Consider the following 23,224-nt stretch of genomic DNA (forward strand, 5'->3'; position numbering starts at 1 on the left):
GGTCCATAGCGTTAGAACAGTGGGTTTCAACCTTTTTCATGTCAAGGACCCCCAAATTGACACTTAGTAGCCCGCGGACCCCCCATTTCAAAATATATGCCAAGTACGGTACCCTCATAAGAAGATTGTTACGGCTCTAGCAGTGATTTTCAAGCATTTTAATTTCAAGGACCCCCAGTTTGACATGCATTAGGGCTACGGACCCCCATTTAATAACATTTCTATCTCTGGGACCCCAATTTGTTTAGTAAAATCAATGTTAATTTAACCCTGAGAGTGTACAAATGGAACCAAATGGACCCGTTAGGGTCCATTTGGTTCCATTTGTACACTCTCAGAGTTGCAGACCCATAAGGGTCCATTTGGTTCCTAACTATCTATCATTTAGCTGGGGACCACCTGGAATCCCTTCAAGGTCCCTGGACCACTGGTTGAGAACCACTGCGTTAGAAGGTTAAGGAGAACTCCTTCTAACGCTATGGAATGGATCAGAGCTAGGGCCGTTGTTAGCTTGTAGATCTGTTCTACTTTGGCAAACGATAACCGTCATACTGTGTGGTCCATGTAAGAAGCCTGCATGGGATTGATTGATTGAATATACTTTATTAACTGTTCATAAGGATGCTATATAAACCCAAGAAAGCCAATGGCTTGTTTCCATTGGGGTCCTGTGTACAGTGGTGTAAAGTACTCTTACTCAAGTACTGTACTTAAGTACAGTTTTGAGGTATTTTTTACTTTACTGGAGTATTTCGAATGTTCTGAAGCAAGCCTACTCGATGATTTTATTTACTCAAGTAAAAGTAGTATCTCACAATGTAGAAGTATTCTGTTGCAAGTAAATTACTTGAAGTAGCATACCAAAGTAACAGTAGGCCTACTCATTATGAATGGCATTTCACAATTGTTGGGGATTTGGCTCCAATATGTCAAAAATAGCAGATCTACAAGCTCACAATGTGTCTCATTGCAAGCTTGTAGATTTGTATTTTTGAAATAATGTATGTTTTGTAATGATCTAAATCTACACTGTAACTTGTAACTAATGTTTTGTAATGAGATGTATACAATATTGAAAAATGGGAATAGTCTATGTATGGTATTTCCATTTTTACTTCCATATTACTATAGTAGCCAACCTCAAATGTGTACTTAATTAGGCTAAAGTCAGTCAGTATCTGTGTAAAGTTACTTTCCACCACTAACATAATAAACTGACATATCTTTCTGTTTCTCTCTCCCTTTTCACAGCTGTCTCAGCTCTCTCTCTCTCTCTCTCTCTCTCTCAGCACTCAGCCTCTCTCTCTCGCTTGCTCGCTCCCGCTCTCTATTTCTCTCTCTCCCTCCTCTCTCTCTCCACAGAGCAAGATGGAGCTGTATAGCATCCAGTTGATCAACAAGTCGCCTTCCTCTGGATGTGCAAGTAAGTTATAGCTCTTATTTGACCAATAATTCATTACTGTAATCAATTTCTGCTGTTTGATGTTTAGCTCGTTCACCTCACTAGATCCAAATTTTTTTTTTAATGCAATTTGATTTGGAATTTAAGGAATCTTTAGTTAAGAATAACAATAGTAAACTAATGTTGTGTTTTCCATTGCAGAGCGTTCCAGATGGGCGAACAGGTTGATCGTGGACGTGGACAACCTTAGGGACCGCCCCCTGTCCGATGACGACATGGAGGTCATCACAGAGTGCATCCCAGAGCTGTACACCCGCATCGACCAGACGAGGGACCTTTCCTCTCTCACACTGGACCGCAAGGAGCTGCTCAGACCTCCAAAGGACTTCGGGAGGTACTTCACAGCGGTGCCTCGTGACACCTACACATTCAGTGGCTTCAGCAAAGCCTGGGGATGGCCCGCTCCATCCCCACCCCCCGTGAAGACACCGGCGGTGATGTCCACTGAGGATACTGTTCTCTACCAGGTCTTCTCCGGGTCTCTGGTAACTCCGCCCCACCCCACCACCCTAACATCACCCTTCAATGGGTGGAGGCACGCCCGCAACCAGTACGACCTCGTGGAGGTCTCTGGTCAGCAGCTGCCCAGAGTCATCTCCTGTGTGGAGACGACATGGGAGAAGGGGGGACGGGTGCTCCATCGCCAGTTCAGGGTGTCCGTCTACAGGACAGACGGACAGATGATGCTGTCCGTGTTCTGTAGCTTCCCCGGAGATAAGGCACGGAGGCGTATCGTCTTCAGCGAAGACGGGGCGCCTTCTCCTTCTACCCGGCGGAAGAGGGAGGCTGATGTCGATGAGACCATCGTCAGAAGCCCCCCTCGAAGCAAGCCACGTCTAAGACTGTAACGCAGACAGACGTGGGATTGTTGAAACACCCATTCAAAGCCGGAGGGAAAACCACTTAGAAGTGGAGGCGCATGGGGCACCTGGAACCCTTGAAAGGGGCTGCTGGCACCACCTGAAGGAGAGGAGGGGCAGGAGGAGCCGGGACTGGAGTAGATGCTGGTAGAGAACAGTAGCCTCAGTGGACATCACCGCTCCGGGACTGGACTAGATGCTGGTGGAAACGGTATGTGTAGATGTGACGGGGACACCACTTGAAGGAAAGGTGCAGTTTGTGTGAGTAGGTGAGTATGCCTGTCACAATTATTACATAATCGTCTAATCACAATTATTTGAGATAATCAGTTGTTTTTTGCATAAACGTAATAATCATTTCCATGTTAAAAATGTTCATATGTTTTAAAAAAAATGACAAATAGTGGAAATAGCTGATCTACAAGCTCAAAACGCATCGCGACGCGTTTTGAGCTTGTACATCAGCTATTTCCACTATTAATGTTTTATTTTATGTGTTGTCATATCTGCCCTGTGCAACTTTTGTTTACGGAGGCACTGACATCAGACGCATCCTCTAACCCTGCGTCTGATGTCAGTGCATCGTGATAGGATCAGGTTGGCTGATGCCAGGGTGTGTCCTTGCCTCTGGGGCACACTGTTGCTCCGATTGTATGTTTGTGATATTGATAGGTCGTTTAATGTTAAGTTGAGGTTAAATTAAGGGGTGGTTGTTGACTTTTTATTCTGTTGGCTGACGAATTGATAGGGTTTTGACTTTTAATATCGGGTATTAATGGTCGTATTAGAAATGCGTGTTGTTCAGGAAATGCACCCCCCCCCACCCCCCCAAAAAAAAAAAAAAAAAAACATTTGTCTGTCTATGTGATGGTCTCTAGCCCTGGCGTCTTGCGGGGTCTGGCTTTACAGTAGGTAGCGTCTTGCACCTGAGCTTTTCTGTTGACTAACAACTTTCTAGGGTTTTGACTAGCCCTGGCGTCTTGCGGGGTCTGGCTTTACAGTAGGTAGCGTCTTGCACCTGAGCTTTTCTGTTGACTAACAACTTTCTAGGGTTTTGACTAGCCCTGGCGTCTTGCGGGGTCTGGCTTTACAGTAGGTAGCGTCTTGCACCTGAGCTTTTCTAAACTTTCTAACTTTCTAGGGTTTTGACTTTTAACATCAAGTAGTAATAGTCGTATTAGAAATGCTTGTTGTTCAGGAAATGCACTCTCTCCCCCCCCCCCCCCCCCCCCCAAAAACAAAAAAAAACATTTGTCTGTCTATCTGATGGTCTCAAGCCCTGGCGTCTTGCGGGTCAGGCTTTAGGTAGCGTCTTGCACCTGAGCGTTTAGAGTCTGTCTGTTTTGTCTGTTGTCTGTTTGTCTGTCTATCTATGGGGCGCCTGGGTGTGGTAGAGGTAAACGCACTCTCCCACCACCGCAGCAGAAAGCTGGGTTCAACACCCAGCAGTAACGGCGGTGCCTCCATCTTGGCCAGGCGCTCCATCAAACACAATTGGCCGTGTTTACGGGTGGGAACTTAATCTGCCGATGGATCAAGTGACCGTCCTTTTTGCTGCACAGCTACTGGCAAGTGTGTATGGGAGGATGCACACAGTAGTTTATACCTCTCTCCAGCTGTGGAGGTGGTTGTGATGCCAGCAACAGGGACTTAAGGACACTTGGGGACAATTGGGAATTGGTGATGACTAAATTGGGATCTCCTCCTAGGATTGTCACCTTGTCGTTGGTGGAGGAGCTTGCGTTATCCCAGTGACCCAGAGAGCTAAGCTCCTGGCAGGTGCCACCATGCCAGGCAGCTCAAAGGGTAAGGGGTCAGACTAAGGACAATCCATAGTTAAAACAAACATGTTACAGAAACCAAAGCATTCCAGGCAGGAGATGCCAGCCACGACAACACCTGTGCAAGGTAGACGCCCCTCCTGGGAAGGTTTGGGCATGAAATGAAATCTCCTGGACTCAAAAGAAACCATCAGAGATGGCCTGACATGTAAGAACTATATTATATTAACTGTTGTATGACTCATTATGCCAATATTCCTTTAGTATTGTTTATGATGTGTTCAGAACAGAGCTCTGCTGTGAAGGAAACTGAGGCAACACTTTACTAAAGGCTGGGTCTATAATGCATTCTTAAGGCTTCATAACACACATTATAAATATTTATAATTATGCATAACAACTTACAACAAGGTTTATGAAGTATTATGAGTGCTGGTCATAATTCTTTATAAGCTTAGAGGAAAAGCACATATTTTTTATTTCAAGGACCTCCAAATTGACCCTGGGGGTCCCCGGACCACAATTGGAGAACCACTGGCTTAGGGAACCACTAAGGCAGAGTCTTTGCTTGAATTGTCATGGTTTAGTTTCTGCACCACCTTACAGTCCAAAAGGAAGTAGATAAAATAATTAAACCAGAGGGGTGGTGGGCAGTGGTGTAATGTACTGTAACTTAAGTACATTTACTGTACTTAAGTACAATTTTTAAGTATTTTTACTTTACTGGAGTATTTCCAATTTTCCGTACTTCTACTTCTACTCCACTACACCTCAGAGACAAATATTGTACTTTTTACTCTACACTACACTACAGTTATTTGAAAACTTTAGTTACTTTGTAGATTTTGATTATTATTACAAAACATACATTACCCACTTCAGCCCTATATACATTTCGACCATTTGAAAATAGCCGATCTACAAGCTCACAATGAGCTGCTATTTTCAAAAGATTTTTATACATTTGAAAACTTTGTGAAATAGGACATTCTGCATAATGAGTACTTTCTACTTTTGGTACATTTTGATATGAATATTTTTGTACTTTTAACTCTAGTACATTTTGACTACTTTTTCCACCGGTGTTGGGAGGGACTGCAGGATTTGCAGGACTTGCATTGTAAACTAAATTGAGTAAATGTCCTGGTTTTCTGTTCACACTACAGGCTAGAGGAGACCAACAAGGCCCTGGAGGAGACAAAAAGAAACATCTCACTGAGGAGCAGTTTGTCTGCTCTGAGCTGACCTCCACCCAGGAGAAGCTGTAGCCTACAGCACCGCTGACCAGGTGAGGAGTGGGCAGCCGCCCATCGCTTTTAATACCGTAGATTTAACTGACTGGGTCGCAGAGGAGACGGGGGGGCTGTCAACCAGTGTAAAATGATCCTAAAGATTAGTAGGAGTTGCAGTATGTTATGAACACTACAGCAATTCTCTCTGTCCTCTGGGCCTAAAACGCTTGGTCTTGGAATGGAACAGCAGGCCTATTACAGCTCATTTCTTTCTACAAACCTCTTGTTTGTAGAAATTATTTTGGGGGGGGGGGGTGCTACTCCTAGATGATTAGCTTAATGTGCAACATTGTTTTCTCACTCAACAGTAAACAAACCAACATGCAGTATAAGTGTGTACAGGGTATCTGCACATTTCTAAAGTGACAATTTAGGGACTTTTAAGACCCTTTTAATACCAAATTGTAAAATATTATGTAAGAAAGAGGAACCAAGTAAATGTAATGCCTACAATTCCTAGTGCTTGTCAAGGTGGGGGGTCCCCAGTAAAAAATATGATTATTTTGGGGAGTCACAGCCAGAAATGTTTGGAAACCCTTGGTTTTACCTTTTTTTACTTGGTTTAGACAGACGATGGTTTAACCAATTTAGACCTGAGGCAATTCTGAAACGCCTTCTAACTGAAGTTTTCTGATTTAAAAAGAAAAGAATAATGATTATGATGATGTATAGCCTGCCCTACACAATCACTATAAAGAAAACTATAATTGTTTTTCTACTGCGACATGTTGTGTTGCTATAAGCATTAAGACAAAAAAGTTAAGAGATGCAGTTATGTAAATGTTTCTGACTTTATGCGCCTCAACACAGCAGCAACGAGAAAGATAATCCCAGTCTGACTTACCAGGAGCAACACTTTTCTCTCATCAGACCATACAGGAACGGGTGTGCAATCAATCACAAAGTAGATTTATTAGCAATCATTCACTGTAGTAATTATTCTGCTGTAAATGACCTTAATGTGATGTTGTGTGTTTGTCCTCTCCAGCTGCTGAATACAGCCCATGTCAGTACCAGTGATGTGTCAGGACTCTACGCTAAGCTGGACAGGGAGAAAGAGGTGATACTCAATTCTTTGTTTTCAGATGGATTTCTTCATATTTTTGTTTCTTTGGATTGAACATCAGAGTGCATTCTATCTGATTTTATTTAGGTTGCAGTAAGACAATCCAGTAATCTATTTTCATATTTATTTTTTAACCTCCAGGTGGAGCACCAGAATAGTCAGCCAGAGCTCCTTATCCAGGCGTCATCTCAAAACTTGACTACTGTAACTCCCTCCTTACTGGCCTCCCGACATGCTTCACTTAAGCCCCTCCAAATGATCCAGAATGCCGCAGCACGCCCCGGTCTTCAACCAGCCAAAATGTTCACGTCTCGCACATTTTCCGCTCCCTCCAATGGCTCCCAGTTGCTGTTTGCCTACAAGGCAACCAAAGGCATGGCACCACTATACCTTCAAAGCCTGATCCAAACCTACAACCCCTCTTGTTCACTCAGATCAGCTAACGCAGGAAAGCTGTCTGAACCTTTCTTAAAACCCCCGGGACAACGCTCCACACATCCCAGACTCTTCTCCCTCTGGCTCCCAAACTGTGGAACAAACTCACCATTGCAGTCAGAACTGCAGACTCACTCCAAAGGTGGGAGTGAGGTAGAGTCTCCACCTCCCCCCTAGCACCCCCTAGTGCTTTACTCTCCCTGTACCTCTTCCTGCCACCTTTTGCCTCCCTTGACGCTAGCCACTGACCAAGACATGGCTACCTTGCAGATATATCTTGGTTATTCGTTCTCATGTTTTTGTTACTTAGGCTTGTTTTTCTTGACAATGTTAAGACTGTAATTTAGATAGCAGGTTATTTAAACAGATGCTAGGTTCATTATTTACCTGGTATCACATAGTTTCATTGTACAGATTATTATTTGTGTTACTATATTGTTTAGACTGATGCTAGGATCTTGGTTTACCTGTGATCCTAGTTTACTGAGGCACTTACTGTCTCTGCATTTGTATGTGTTACTGTTTACCTTGTCTATTGTAAGTTGCTCTGAATGACCGCGTCTGCTAAATGCCTAAATAAGTCATTGTAATATTGAAGCAATTCAAACCGTGTTTTAATATCTTCTCATGCACTTTTAAAGAAGCATCATTCCAATCCATATACAACTCAGACATTGTATGTCTTGATTAATTGAATACATAGGACCACAATGGAAACAAATCCTCAGGGCTTTTTGTGTTATTGTATAACTGTGCCTTTTTTGCAAACTGTTAAACCTTCGGGGTCGAGACACCGGCCCTTGACCTTTTAGGATAGTGTTAATGTTGGAAATTCGTGTACAATAGTCAGGTAGTAAATTATTATGGACAGGAGGTGGCGGTGTTGCACACATTACGCCTAATGGTGTTGGGCAAATTGCATTGATTCCAAGACACTGAATGGAGTTGAATACTTAAGTAACCATCTAATCAGGTTATTCCATAAGATGGGTGCAATATGTTGTTCATTTTTTAAATAAAGCAACCTACTAGATATTGCACCACTTAAAACTTCCCAGAAATCCTGTTTTCCCACCTCAGGAATAAAGACCTATCATTGTCTCTATTCAATTCAGACGGGAGACATCTGATCTGCCCAACAACAACATTGCTGTATATTAGCCTAGCCTACACTATTGGTAGCACACAAACGTTTGACCGTTTCTATAAATATATAACAGCATGAAACTTATGTTAAACCGTGTTTGTTCATGCACTTTAAAGTATGTATTTCTGATTAATTGAGTACAATGTAAACAAGCCCCTGGGGCTTTTAGTTATACTTTTATCATAACCTTTCACTACTAACTGTACTGTTAATAATTGTGTTAATAAAGTATTCAATCAAGTATTCAGTCCAATCTGTATACAACACAGACCACCAGGAGTGGGCTTGAGCCCTGTGGGCCACCCGAGTGAGGCTAACCTTTTCTATGTTGAACACAAGGCAGGCACTTGGACCCAAGTTACAATCCAGGTACATTCAGTCTGGAGTTGAACCAGGAAATGGAATGTCATGATTGTATAACAGGTTGTACCAAATTACATTTTAAAGTTCAAAGCAGTGTGATGTTTTCTTGGTTAAATAAGTGTTAAATAGCTCTGTATTCCCATAGCAATCATTATGTTACGATATGTCTTTATTTGATTTGACATGGACATCACAACCAGTGTTATAATACAATACAGACATGCAAAAGTGTCACTTTTCAGCTACAGTCACCTTTTTGAACCCAAATAGGGCAATTGTGTGACACCTGACCCGAAAGAAAACAACATGTCACCTTTTTCACCTCGGGGCTGTCTGCATGCCTGGTTATAGCACGAGTGATAATTTAACACCTGTCCACAGGAGGCTTTTTTAAGTAGAAACACTAATCTAAAACCCAATCATAATAGTAATAATTAACCATTAATCAATCAGACCCAATACATTAACCTGTGAAACAAAAGTAGATATAATCATTCCAATAACCAGTCAAACTATTCATTTGAGCAGTTGTTTCAACCATAATTTGAGCCCTTTTAAACACATTACCATCTCTCTCTAGTTTTAGATCCGTAGGAAAAGAGTTCCAAAGTTTTACCCCCTTTAGTGAGAAGGCAGACTGTCCAAATGAGTTTTTGCACATGGGAACAATACAATCACCATTTGTTGAAGCCTGTGTAGTTGCTCTAGTCTGGATTCATCATTCATAAACCCCTTACTTAACTTGTAAAATGGACCTGAGTTGTAACTGTACTTGGTATGATTTTTTCACTCTTCGCCAAAATAGTCAGTTTATCATCTCACAACGTGACATGTTGTGATCTTGTAGATCGGCTATTTTTGGTGAACGTCCCCCCCCACCCAGAATACTAGGGATGCTGGGGTTAAACTGTTGCCACAAGAAAACACGTAACAACTCACAGTAAAACATTGTTCAAAAACACACATGAATACATAATGTATTCATAACTGCTCTAATGGGTCGCACTGCATGATGCACATTTTCCAGACATCTCAGACCGAGCATGAACAAATGACAACAAATCATCCATTCAAAGTGAAAATTACAAGTTTTTTTCGAAACCGTAAGGCGTAAGGTTCATGTCCTACCTGGGATTTGAACCCGAGTCTCCAGTGTGGGAGAACAAACTTCTACAGTTCTTTCAAGAATCCCTGTGAGCTTCAGGCAGTACTACCTGTCAACCAGTACGTGTGTCCTAACCCAACAGTGGGAGAGTAGAGAGACCACCTCCAACCACTGCAGGTGGGTGGAGTTCAATCCAAGACCTTAGTGCAAAAAAATGTTGCCTCTATATATTACCAAGAAAGTAATTCGAGAAATAGAAAGGGACTTCTCTAAATTTATATGGCATGGTAAAAGATCTAGACTAAGTATGAGGATATTGCAACTGCCCAAGGACAGGGGGGGATTGGCATTCCCAAACATGTTATTTTATAACTGGGCCTGCCACTGCCGTACCATACATGAGTGGGTACATGACTATCTTACTGGTGGACCAGAACCCCTTGAGACATGGGAGTGCTCTCCCTATGTACTACTAGCAGAACTCACAAATATACAAAAAATTACACTTTAAATCTTCTGATAGTCCAATACTCTCAAATTCGATAAATATTTGGAAAAACATGATAACCTTTATGGGAAGGAAGAACATGTCCTCATACTTGACACCACTCACAGGCAATAGACAGTTTGACCCTGGAGTTAGGAGTGCCGTTTTCCGGTCTTGGTATAATAAAGGTATTAGAGTTATAGGAGACCTGTTTGATGCCAGTGATGTTCTTATGTCATTCGATATGATTAAGAACTCATTCGGAGTACCTCGGAATGACTTCTTTGCTTACTTACAGGTTCGCCACTTTATCAATAATGACACCAAGTTTCCTCGAGACAAGCCTCTTCTTGGGCCTTTAGAGGACTCTATTATGCATTTTACTAGGAAGAAAGGTTTGATTTCTTACTTCTATGATAATTTTCAGTGCTTCAACACACAAAATATAGATATTGTGGTGGGAAGATGGGAAAAGGATTTACAAACTGAGTACGACAAGAATTGTTGGGACGACTGCATTAAATCTTCTCAAACTACCTTTATAAGCAACAGATTCAAAGACATGCAGTATAGGATACTACATAGACAGCAAAGGACACCCCAAATCCTAAACAAAATTGACCCTGATAGGTCCCCTTTATGTATCAAATGCAAAACTGAGGTTGGTACTTATATACACTGTTTCTGGGAGTGTTCCAATATTTCCAAATTCTGGTCTTGTGTAGTAAAAGAATTGAGTTCAATTTTTCAGTCTAAGATCTGTAAAGATCCTGGGCAATTTTTATTAGGGCTGCCATCTAAATTTGGGGTTCTAGATCCTAGAAGAGCTAAGCTTCTAGATAAGCTCCTCTGTGTGGCCCGAAAATGCATTTTATTCAACTGGATTCACGAAAAACCTCCATCAGTAACTCAGTGGTATAGAGAAATATATAGGGTACTCCCAATGGAAAGACTCAGTGCCAAAATAAAAGGGAAAGAAAATAACTTCATGGATATATGGCAGCCACTGATAGATTATTTACCCAAGGATCTATCTACCTTGATTTATAAGGGAAGTGATTCCATAGATTGGAAAGCCCCGGTTGTACTTTTACAATTTAACTTCTGATGTGCTCTTATGTGTTTGTTTATCTGTATGTATGAATATTTAACTGTATGTGTGTCCATAGCATTGCCACTGTAATATGCCGCTTGCCCTCCTTTATTTGTTATTATTTTGTGTTTAGTTTTTTGTGTTTTTGTTTGTATTGTATGTCTTTTAATTTATTTTTATTTCAATTTGTTTAATTGAATAACATTCTGATTACAACTTCTGTATAAAAAAGGAAAAAGTAAATAAAAAGTTATTTAAAAAAAAAAAGAAACATTTACTTAGTTCACACATACAAAATAACTGCAGAATAGACAAACTAACTACAGACTACTACGTTTCAGTTTTGTATAGAATAGGGTACTGTAGGTAGTTTAATGAACAAACAGACTTTTATTGATTCCTAGGGAAATGCAGGTGTCATAGCATCACTACTATGCATGAAACACTAAGGTAAGAGGAAATAGATAGAGAAGTAGTAAGGTAGCAATAAGAAAATAAGACAAATAAAACATTAAAGAGAAGACTTAAAGAAAGTCTAGCCTGGCCATCTTCATCTGGCATATTGTATAGTTTCTTATAGCAGCCAATCAATTTAATATATCTTAATTATTGGCTACGGTCTTTGTGCTGTTCTCTGTGAAGGCATGTGAAATTAAAACCTTTCCCTACAGGCATTTCAGGCAACACAGCATGAGTAATCGCTACAAACATAACAATTATTGTGGAGTGGAATAAAATTCCTCTAAAATCCAAGGTTTCCATGGCTGCAAACCAAAGCTCATCTCAATCACAGCTTCTCAAAATCACAGAATAGAATCATGCATGAGGTCTTTCAGAGTAAACTCAATCAGTGGAGCTACTCTTCACAGTGACTTTAAAAAGACTTGTTTTGCATTATAGACTACCTTTAGAGCCAAAAGCCTGTTTGATTAGCCTTTTACTGTTATGGTCAACTGTTGAATTGAAATTCCCCAAAAAATCAAATTGTTGTCCAAAGGTTATTGGATGGTAATTAATGTTTGACTGACTAGCTACTATAAGGTAAAATAACTGCTAGCCTACGACACAATGCTCTATTTGATCATAAAAGAAAATAATTGCACTGCAGATTATGGAGAAAAAAAATGTAATACAAAATTGTGGAATTTAAACAAAAACGACAGTTGAATGCTTAGATGTAACTGATCACTTATAAGAAAATAGAAGTACTGAGTGCAAACGTTTTTCTTTCTTTCTTTTTTTGTTTCGTTAAACAGAACAGTTATATCTCCCTAAACTGAAACGTTCAAAATAATTTAACAGAGCGACACAAGACAAAACCAGATAATGCAAAGTAAGCATCATCATGGGTACCACACTTATTAAGCATCCACAGTATTCTCCTACTCAATCATATTTGTCTCTTTTAAACCCTGCTTGAATTTTAAGACTTGTTTCCAATATTTTTATGGAACAAATGTAAATAATTCAGAGCCAGATAGTGTGGCAGACAACAGTTGGAGATGAGTAAGGAATCTAAGGATGCAAACTCAGTGGTTCTCAAAGTGGGGTCCGGGGACACCCAGGGGTCCTTGAAGGGCCCCTGGGTGACCTTTACATGTCTGTAACTCAGTGAGTGAACAAATGGACCCAATTTGGTAGCCTCACATCAGCAGTTAGTTTTCCCCACCACTAGCCAAAGTGACGCAAGGGGACTTTTGACAGGGCCATACCGAAAGTAGGTTGCTTTATTCGGATACGTGCGTGTCACTGCCCACCCCTGCCGGTTCTCTGATTATAATTGTTTTAAATAGGCTCTGTCATGATTAATTGACCACATATATGAAGTTAAACAACTAAATTCTATCCGAACGATATCTTAAAAGTAAATTCCGTGCCTCAAAAAAGACGTTTGAGAGTGATTTCAAGTTTTAAAACCAAAACCAAAAACAGCGGACATAAAAACATGGCTGCCGTTCCATTTTGGTCGGCTGCACTCGGTTCCATTCGGTTTCACTCGAACTCGCCACCTGCTTGGCCAACCTTCGCTGTCAATCACAGAACAATGAGCGAGGATGCTGATAGGAGAGTTCATGTTATGAACTCCGGAGAAACGCCCAGACAAGCCTGTAGGCCAGACTCACTACTGAAATCAAATACAAATGAGATTTCCGGAGGGAGGGGTTTACCAGGCTACCAATTTGGTTCCATTTCTACACTCACAGAGTAATGGGGGTCTGTGGCCTAATGGCTTACCGAACTGGGGGTCCTTGACATGATTAAACGTTTGAGAACCTCTGCGCTAACTACATTATGTTGAAGTTATCTGGGAGGATGAGCTACTGCTGCCAGGGCTCTTTGTCTTCTGCCCCCTGGTGGCACTGGGCTGGCGCTGCACTTTCTGGCTGGAGGAGCCCTCTCTGTTCATGTTCTTGTCACTGTGACCAGCTCCTGCTTTACTGCGCACTGTGAGCACAAAACAAACACAAACCATGAGAAACAAGATTGTGTCTGTATGACCTACATCACAGCGTTCAAATAACTTCTAACAAAAACTGAGAAAACATGCATCGGAAAGATGAGATACAGCGGGTCATGATTATGTTCTTTCAATATTGCTTATTGCATGGACTGCATTCAAAAGTACACATATCAACATCCACATTAGTTGTAAAGGAGCACAAAAGTGCTTTTTTAAAAGTAATCAAATAAACACTGAAGTCACACAATTCTATGTTAACCTAAGTGATTTGTGTGATCTGTGTTGATTCTACATTTACTATTAAACACATCGTAGGCGCTGGGCGTGAAAATGACAACTGTGCTGCGTCAGTCGGAAACCAGTAATGACACTTGTGCAGTGCTGGTCGCCCACTTTGAGCCAGGTGTATGTAAGATAGGGCCCTATAAACACATTTCCCACTGGACAAAACACACCCTGGATTTTGTCTTGAGTGGGAAAGGCTACAAAATCTGCCTTCATTGCCAGGACAAATGGCTCTGCAGTAGTTTCAGGTATTTTATCTGTTCCAGCGCCTATCGACAGATGGAATCATGACACCCAGGTAGACGTGCCAATTTCCACCCCTTTTCCAGAGCGACGCTATTAGAGATCCACCTCATTTGAGAAGAGACTCAGGGCTCAGCTCTACGGCGTGAGTAATTCACTCACATTGATACATACATGCTAAACTGAAAATGTATTTACAAGTGTGTGTGAATAAAGACATGAATTGAACAACCTCTATAGAATCGTCCATTAGTTATTAATTCAACAAACAAAAATATTATCCTACCCGTTATACATCTCAATAGAGTTTTGTGGTCGGCATACATGTCTTCTGAATTCAGTAGCTTATATGGATGACCGTGGACTGTTTTAATCAATAATCGGGTTTAATCTTTGTGACTTTGCACATCTTTGTCATGCAAGCCTTGTATGTGGAGACTAATGAATCAAGCAAGTTGCAATCCATTGGTTGCAACGTGTCAATTTGGCACCATCACCAAAATAACTATATCTACAACTATGAAAACCATATGCCGCCCCAAGTTACAGACAACTAGATGAATTATATGAAGATATATAAAGATTAGTTTATCATATTTGTAATTCACTTTCTATCCCCTTTAAAACAACAATTGACAAACACAAGGTGAATACATCTACCTGAATGAGATGATGGCAATGATACACTTTTACAACACCCTTGAACAGGTTCAGTTGCACTCATCCACACAGATGCACACTAAGGGTTTCACCAAAAACTAGTCAACACTGTCGGCAGTACAGTAGTCAAACTAGTCGACTATTATAATAACTACTAGTCGACACTGTTGGCAGTAGTCAACTAGTCATGGATGGACTGCTCTTTCTAGATGTTAACAGATATACAGTTGTTGCTTGTTGATAGGGAACAACAATATAAGACAATTTTTCATTTTTTTGTGCAATGGTTGTGAAATGGGGGTCGGGGGGTATCATGATCCTTTAAGTTTATTCTTTTTATATAATGTACAAGGTAACACGATCATCTCAAGTATTGGATTACAGTTACCATTGTACATACAGTACAGTAAATGACTCAAACGTATTTTGATAAGCTTTTGTTAGAATGACTAAAATTACTTTTTATTTTCTTTTTGTTTCTTTGCGTGGTCCTACACAGTCAGTGTGACATGCCACAGTAAAATGCTTCAACTTCCTGCCTTCCAAAATACAACTGTCATTGTTACCTGACCAAGAACTTCTCTCTCTTGTGTTTTGTCACTGAACAGTTAAAAGACTTAGAAGTCAACAAGTCAAACTATCAAACTATTATGAAAAACTTGGCAACTAGTAAAAATCAATAGTCGTTAAACCCCTCTTGCACACATGCATAATACATGCATAACACACACATTCAAACTCCCATGTCCTCGTTTCCACGGTAAACACGTGTCATTCAGATACACCCCTAATTTGATGCAACAGGCACTGTACTGTATGTGTACAAAACACGACTTGCACCCGAGGAGAAAGGCAGGCCAAGCATACGAATGGAGTTAAACAACACAGCGCAGCAACGGGGACCTTGACAGTGAGCGTCTTGCTGGCCGTAGACCACAATCTTAGTGTTGACCCTGGTGGGCCGGGTACCAGAGGATGAAGGGGGAGGTGCAGGAGGCTTAGGGCTCTTGCCAGAGACCACACTATCATCTTCTTCAAGAAACAAGAAACAAGAGGCTTTTTTGTGAATATACACCAAAATTAAAACCACAAGAAAGGAAAATGACAGCACATGTAGTGAGTGAGTGGAGATGTGCTGCTGCTGCTGGTACACTATTAAAAAAAAGAAAGCAAACGTTTTATATTCTCTCTCTCCTCAGTGTCCCAATGAGAGGAGGCGAGCATTCAGAGAAAATAGCAGATCCACAAGCTAGAGGGAAATACTATCAGACACCAGTCAACAAAGTATATACGTAGGGTGGTTAAAGGGGGTGTGTAAGTATATGTTTTTGTTAGAGTCAAAGCTCTATATTACGATAGAAGTCATTTCTATAGAGAGTGTTCGTTCAGTAACAAGGGTACCTAGTCTCTCTCAGTCTGAACTCTTCCACTATCTTCAAATGCTAAAGAGAGTCTGTAATAGGCTCTGTACATGGCTGTAGTTCTATTTTCCAGAAAGTGAAATGAACATTTCCTGTTCCCGGCTGAGTTTCCCTTAGCTTCCATTGGCTCAGCTTCATACTCTTTGAACTAGAAACACACATGACACCTTCATAATTATGTGTTTCTGGTTCAAATCTGTTTCCGGTTGAATTACTGCAACTCCTTATACTCTGGGCTCAGCAAAAAGGTCATCTCCCGTCTTTAACTGGTGTCAAATTCTACAGCTAGGTTAGGTTCAGGGTTGATTTTAAGATTTTACTGATGACTTTTAAAGTGTGGCAAGGCCCTGCTCCCAGCTACATCAAATCTGTTTCTGGTTGAATTCTTGTGGAAACACAGCGTGTGTTGTGTTTGTGGTAACTGACCTCTGTGTTCTGCAGGTGCTGTGGTCAGACTGGTGGTGTGGGAGGTGGTCGACGAGTCTCCCAACGTAGCATCAGCTATCCTCTGCCCCGCACACATGGACTTCAACGTCTGGAACACTGCCTGAGGCGCCACGTTCATCTTCAACAGATCCACAATGATCCTAGATGGACAAAATAGCAGCCATGTTTCCATTTAGCCTGCACAGCTAAACCCTCAGTGTTCCATTTGTCCATTTGTGACTGCGAGCGTAGAAATGTAATCATATGGACCGACTCTTGCGGGTCCATTTGGTTACATGTGTACACTCTCAAAGATAAAGCTGTGTTCCGGAACTTCTTTTCATGCATAAAACCAATCTGTATGTATGGTAAAGCAGTGGTGTGCCATGACAAGTCCAGGTGTGCTTTGGGATTTAGTGACAACCACACATTATTATTGCAACACAATTTAGGCATTTAGCAGACACTCTTTATCCAGAACAACTTACAATAAGCAAGGTAAACTCATACATCAACTGCAGAGAGACAGTGTAGTGCCTCAGTAAACTAGGATCACAGGTGAACCAAGAACCAAGCATCAGTCTAAACTCTAAACAATATATTATACTATAAAAAATGATCTGTACATTGAAACTATAGAAACTATAGGATACCAGGTAAATAATGCACCTACCATGTGTCTAAATAACATGCTATCTAAAATAATGTTTTACCTTTGCATAAGTCTGCATGGTCATCGAGGCTAGGTCAAGTGCTGCTATGATATGAACAACTATAGAAAAAGTACTATACCCGTAGAGGCCAATTCTACACCCTAAAGAAAAATGTATTTCAAACTTTCCGTCAGAGCAAACCCGAGGTTCCAGATTTCATGTGAGCAGTTCATGTTAACAGTGTGGTTGGCTCATTGTACTGCCTGGTTAACTGGTTGTGCTGCCTGTAACTTAAAAAAAATCATCAATAAAGTATTCAATCAATCAATGGGGGTCCTTGAAACTAAACAATTGGAGAACCACTGGGTTTTCTATTATATGAACCTACTTGAAGATCTCTTGATCTATGGTGATCCCAGCAGCCTGGGTGAGCTCGAACAGCTCGCTCTCCTCAGCGTTGAGAATCTTCTTCTTTTTCATGGCATATTTCTGGACATTACTGGTCACCAGCACATCAGGGGCGCTGGGCGCAGACTGCCCAGACTGTTGAGACATCACTGACACCTAGAGAAATATGCAATTACAATGAATCATAACCAGTGGTGGAAAGTAACTGCATGTACGTGTACTCAAGCACTGTAATTAAGTACAATTTTGAGGTACTTTTGACAATATTGGAGTATTTCGATTTTTCAGTACTTTTACTTCTCCACTACATCTCAAGAGGCAAATATTGTACTTTTACTCCACTACAATTATTTGAAAACTGCAGTTACCAGTTACTTTGTAGATTTTGATTATTATTACAAAACATACATTAAGCACATTCAGCCCTATATACAGTACATTTCTGCCATTTGAAAATAGCCGATCTACAAGCTCATTGTGAGCTTGTAGATCTGCTATTTTCAAAAGATATGTAGACATTTTATACATTTGAACACTTGTGAAACGGGATATACATTTTTGATACCAATACTTTTGTAATTTAATTCCAGACTTTTACTTAACAGAGTATTTTTACATTGCAGTATTGATACTTTTACTGAAGTAAAAACATTGAGTACTTTTTCCACCACTGAGCATAAACACCAGTGGTGGAAAAAGTACTCAAATGTTTTACTTAAGTAAAAGTATCAATACTGCAATGTAGAAGTACTCTGTTACAAGTAAAAGTCCGGAATTCAAAATTTACTTGAGTAAAAGTACGAAATTATTGGTATCAAAATGTACTTAAAGTACCAAAAGTAAAAGTACTAAATGTTTGAAAATAGCAGATCTACAAGCTCACAACGCGTCGCGATGCCACGCGTTGTGAGCTTGTAGATCGGCTATTTTCAAATAGCCTATAAAATAGGGCTAAAGTGGTTCATGTATGTTTTATAATGTAATAATAAAAGTAACTAGTAACTAAAGTTTTCAAATAATTGTAGTGGAGTAAAAGTACAATATTTGCCTCTGAGATGTAGTGGAGTAGAAGTAAAAGTATTGGAGATTGGAAATACTCAAGTAAAGTACAAATACCTCAAAATTGTACTTAAGTACAGTACTAGTAAATGTACTTATAGTTACTTTGCACCACTGGTTAACTTGCATTGGTTCCTTTCTCACTAAAGACTACACTCTAGCTCGAACATACACTTTAACAGCTGTTAATAATGATGAATGATGACATACGGTCTCGACAGATAAATACGTTCCGATTGACAGATTATTCAAAAACAAACCAGCCTGACCATAGATATAGAAACCTTTATATGTCTATGAGCCTGACATCAACACGGTCCCACATAAAATACGTCATCATTGTGCGACCCCATCAGAAACGCGTCATCAACGGAGGGACACGCCCCCTTTGGATTACCGTATTAAATATTATTATTATTTTTATCATGGATCAGTGGTGGAAAAAGTACTCAAATGTTTTACTTAAGTAAAAGTATCAATACTGTAATGTAGAAATACTCTGTTACAAGTAAAAGTCCGGAATTCAAAATGTACTTCACTTGAGTAAAAGTACAAAAGTATTGGCATCAAAATATACTTTAAGTGCCAAAAGTAAAAGTACTAAAATGTTTGAAAATAGCCTATGTATAAAATAGGGCTAAAGGGGTTAATGTATGTTTTATAAATAATAATTTATATCTGCAAAGTAACTAGTTCCTAAAGTTTTCAAATAATTGTAGTGCAGTAAAAGTACAATATTTTCCTCTGAAATGTAGTGGAGTAGAAGTAAAAGTATTGGAAATTGGAAATAATCATGTAAAGTACAAATACCTCAAAAATGGTACAGTACTTAAGTAAATGTGCTTAGTTACTTTCCACTGACAGTGGTGGAAAAAGTACTCAAATGCATTACTTAAGTAAAAGTATCAATACTGCAACGTAGTACTCAGTTACAAGTAAAAGTCCGAAATAAAACATTTACTTGAGTAAAAGTACAAAAGTATTGGCATCAAAATGTACTTTAAGTACCAAAAGTAGAAAGTACTCATGCAGAATGTCCCATTTCACAAGTTTTCAAACATTTATATAAATCTTTTGAAAACAGCAGATCTACAAGCTCACAATGCTCGTAGATCAGCTATTATTATTATTTTATTTTTTTACATTTTCTCCTCTAAACGTATATGTGTCACATAATGACCAGAAAGAGTCTTTTCTTTTCTTATTCGAAATCAAAACAAAAATAATAGCGTTGAAAGTTTGAAATGAGAGTTGTTATTGACAGCTGACCAATCAGCGAGAAGTGAGAGCTCACGTGGAACGCCCATAGGTGGAATGCCGGTACTAACGCGTGAAGCACAACGTTCTACGTCAGATGTGTCTGAGACTTTGAAAGAACCAGTCGCATTTAACCAGAGCTTAACAGTTGCTTTAACACTAACGGACGGAACCAGTGACCACCAACCAGAAGAACATCTACGGATTGTTTTATCTACTTTTGTTGCTTTTCAACCAGCTTTTTCCTACAACTGGTGAGTTTGATGTAGTTTCATAATGCTCGGGCGGGGGGGTTAGGGGGGGAACTGTCATTTTAATGCTATTTTATTGATTATGTTTGATTGTAGCGTGAGCTGCTGTTGAAATAGCAGATCTGCAAGCTCACAACACGTAGCTATCTCAACGGCCGTTGCTGTCATGGTAATGCATGGCGTTATCACGACGCCTTGTGAGCTTGTAGATCTGCTTTTTTAACAGCCGTTGCCGTCACGTTAACTAACTAAACTAAATAACGTCTGTTACCGGTAACCGAAGTTTACCGTTTACCGTTAATGGCCGTTGCTGTCGTCGTTATGATCGTTGTCAAAATAGCTGCTAGCTTGTTTCTAGCTGTGTAACGTCTGTCTCTTATGTATGTTGTGTTGTTGTTTTTCTAAACGCTCTTGGGTTCGTTTAAGGTGTAAATGTCATTGTAATTGGTTGTACTGTTGAAATGAGCATTCAAAACGTCTCATTGTAGCTTGTTTACATTGTAAATCAAAGGGATTGGCGCTGTCGTTCAAAAGACGTCAAGCTAACAACCTGAATGGATTTGTGGCGGGCCCGTTGTAGCTCTGGTCCATAGCGTTAGAACAGTGGGTTTCAACCTTTTTCATGTCAAGGACCCCCAAATTGACACTTAGTAGCCCGCGGACCCCCCATTTCAAAATATATGCCAAGTACGGTACCCTCATAAGAAGATTGTTACGGCTCTAGCAGTGATTTTCAAGCATTTTAATTTCAAGGACCCCCAGTTTGACATGCATTAGGGCTACGGACCCCCATTTAATAACATTTCTATCTCTGGGACCCCAATTTGTTTAGTAAAATCAATGTTAATTTAACCCTGAGAGTGTACAAATGGAACCAAATGGACCCGTTAGGGTCCATTTGGTTCCATTTGTACACTCTCAGAGTTGCAGACCCATAAGGGTCCATTTGGTTCCTAACTATCTATCATTTAGCTGGGGACCACCTGGAATCCCTTCAAGGTCCCTGGACCACTGGTTGAGAACCACTGCGTTAGAAGGTTAAGGAGAACTCCTTCTAACGCTATGGAATGGATCAGAGCTAGGGCCGTTGTTAGCTTGTAGATCTGTTCTACTTTGGCAAACGATAACCGTCATACTGTGTGGTCCATGTAAGAAGCCTGCATGGGATTGATTGATTGAATATACTTTATTAACTGTTCATAAGGATGCTATATAAACCCAAGAAAGCCAATGGCTTGTTTCCATTGGGGTCCTGTGTACAGTGGTGTAAAGTACTCTTACTCAAGTACTGTACTTAAGTACAGTTTTGAGGTATTTTTTACTTTACTGGAGTATTTCGAATGTTCTGAAGCAAGCCTACTCGATGATTTTATTTACTCAAGTAAAAGTAGTATCTCACAATGTAGAAGTATTCTGTTGCAAGTAAATTACTTGAAGTAGCATACCAAAGTAACAGTAGGCCTACTCATTATGAATGGCATTTCACAATTGTTGGGGATTTGGCTCCAATATGTCAAAAATAGCAGATCTACAAGCTCACAATGTGTCTCATTGCAAGCTTGTAGATTTGTATTTTTGAAATAATGTATGTTTTGTAATGATCTAAATCTACACTGTAACTTGTAACTAATGTTTTGTAATGAGATGTATACAATATTGAAAAATGGGAATAGTCTATGTATGGTATTTCCATTTTTACTTCCATATTACTATAGTAGCCAACCTCAAATGTGTACTTAATTAGGCTAAAGTCAGTCAGTATCTGTGTAAAGTTACTTTCCACCACTAACATAATAAACTGACATATCTTTCTGTTTCTCTCTCCCTTTTCACAGCTGTCTCAGCTCTCTCTCTCTCTCTCTCTCTCTCTCAGCACTCAGCCTCTCTCTCTCGCTTGCTCGCTCCCGCTCTCTATTTCTCTCTCTCCCTCCTCTCTCTCTCCACAGAGCAAGATGGAGCTGTATAGCATCCAGTTGATCAACAAGTCGCCTTCCTCTGGATGTGCAAGTAAGTTATAGCTCTTATTTGACCAATAATTCATTACTGTAATCAATTTCTGCTGTTTGATGTTTAGCTCGTTCACCTCACTAGATCCAAATTTTTTTTTTAATGCAATTTGATTTGGAATTTAAGGAATCTTTAGTTAAGAATAACAATAGTAAACTAATGTTGTGTTTTCCATTGCAGAGCGTTCCAGATGGGCGAACAGGTTGATCGTGGACGTGGACAACCTTAGGGACCGCCCCCTGTCCGATGACGACATGGAGGTCATCACAGAGTGCATCCCAGAGCTGTACACCCGCATCGACCAGACGAGGGACCTTTCCTCTCTCACACTGGACCGCAAGGAGCTGCTCAGACCTCCAAAGGACTTCGGGAGGTACTTCACAGCGGTGCCTCGTGACACCTACACATTCAGTGGCTTCAGCAAAGCCTGGGGATGGCCCGCTCCATCCCCACCCCCCGTGAAGACACCGGCGGTGATGTCCACTGAGGATACTGTTCTCTACCAGGTCTTCTCCGGGTCTCTGGTAACTCCGCCCCACCCCACCACCCTAACATCACCCTTCAATGGGTGGAGGCACGCCCGCAACCAGTACGACCTCGTGGAGGTCTCTGGTCAGCAGCTGCCCAGAGTCATCTCCTGTGTGGAGACGACATGGGAGAAGGGGGGACGGGTGCTCCATCGCCAGTTCAGGGTGTCCGTCTACAGGACAGACGGACAGATGATGCTGTCCGTGTTCTGTAGCTTCCCCGGAGATAAGGCACGGAGGCGTATCGTCTTCAGCGAAGACGGGGCGCCTTCTCCTTCTACCCGGCGGAAGAGGGAGGCTGATGTCGATGAGACCATCGTCAGAAGCCCCCCTCGAAGCAAGCCACGTCTAAGACTGTAACGCAGACAGACGTGGGATTGTTGAAACACCCATTCAAAGCCGGAGGGAAAACCACTTAGAAGTGGAGGCGCATGGGGCACCTGGAACCCTTGAAAGGGGCTGCTGGCACCACCTG

The 23,224-nt window shown here is 40.8% G+C and overlaps 2 protein-coding genes across 2 annotated transcripts in view; one reads left to right on the plus strand and one right to left on the minus strand.

Annotated features, from left to right (window-relative positions):
• Positions 1-23,224, plus strand: part of zbtb7c (zinc finger and BTB domain containing 7C) — a 400,030-nt gene that overhangs the window by 257,175 nt on the left and 119,631 nt on the right. The window lies entirely within an intron of this gene.
• Positions 13,299-18,970, minus strand: LOC308077906 (mitotic-spindle organizing protein 2-like). Its single transcript, XM_080418893.1, has 5 exons — positions 18,918-18,970; positions 17,629-17,804; positions 16,588-16,748; positions 15,644-15,772; positions 13,299-13,536 (listed from the first exon to the last, which is right to left on the minus strand). Exons 2-5 carry the CDS (start codon positions 17,793-17,795, stop codon positions 13,382-13,384), a joined length of 612 nt encoding a protein of 203 aa, XP_080275019.1. The 5' UTR covers positions 17,796-17,804; positions 18,918-18,970; the 3' UTR covers positions 13,299-13,381.

Source organism: Gymnoscopelus braueri (genome assembly GCF_963280865.1).
Source record: "Gymnoscopelus braueri genome assembly, chromosome: 22".
Taxonomy (NCBI): domain Eukaryota; kingdom Metazoa; phylum Chordata; class Actinopteri; order Myctophiformes; family Myctophidae; genus Gymnoscopelus; species Gymnoscopelus braueri.

Coding starts and splice junctions, on each gene's coding strand:
- LOC308077906 (XM_080418893.1), bottom strand. CDS start 17,795: ATGTCTCAACAGTCTGGGCAGTCTGCGCCCAGCGCCCCTGATGTGCTG. Junction 16,749..17,628: donor ATAGATCAAGAGATCTTCAA/GTAGGTTCATAT, acceptor TTGTCCATCTAG/GATCATTGTGGATCTGTTGA. Junction 15,773..16,587: donor AGCACCTGCAGAACACAGAG/GTCAGTTACCAC, acceptor TGTTTCTTGAAG/AAGATGATAGTGTGGTCTCT.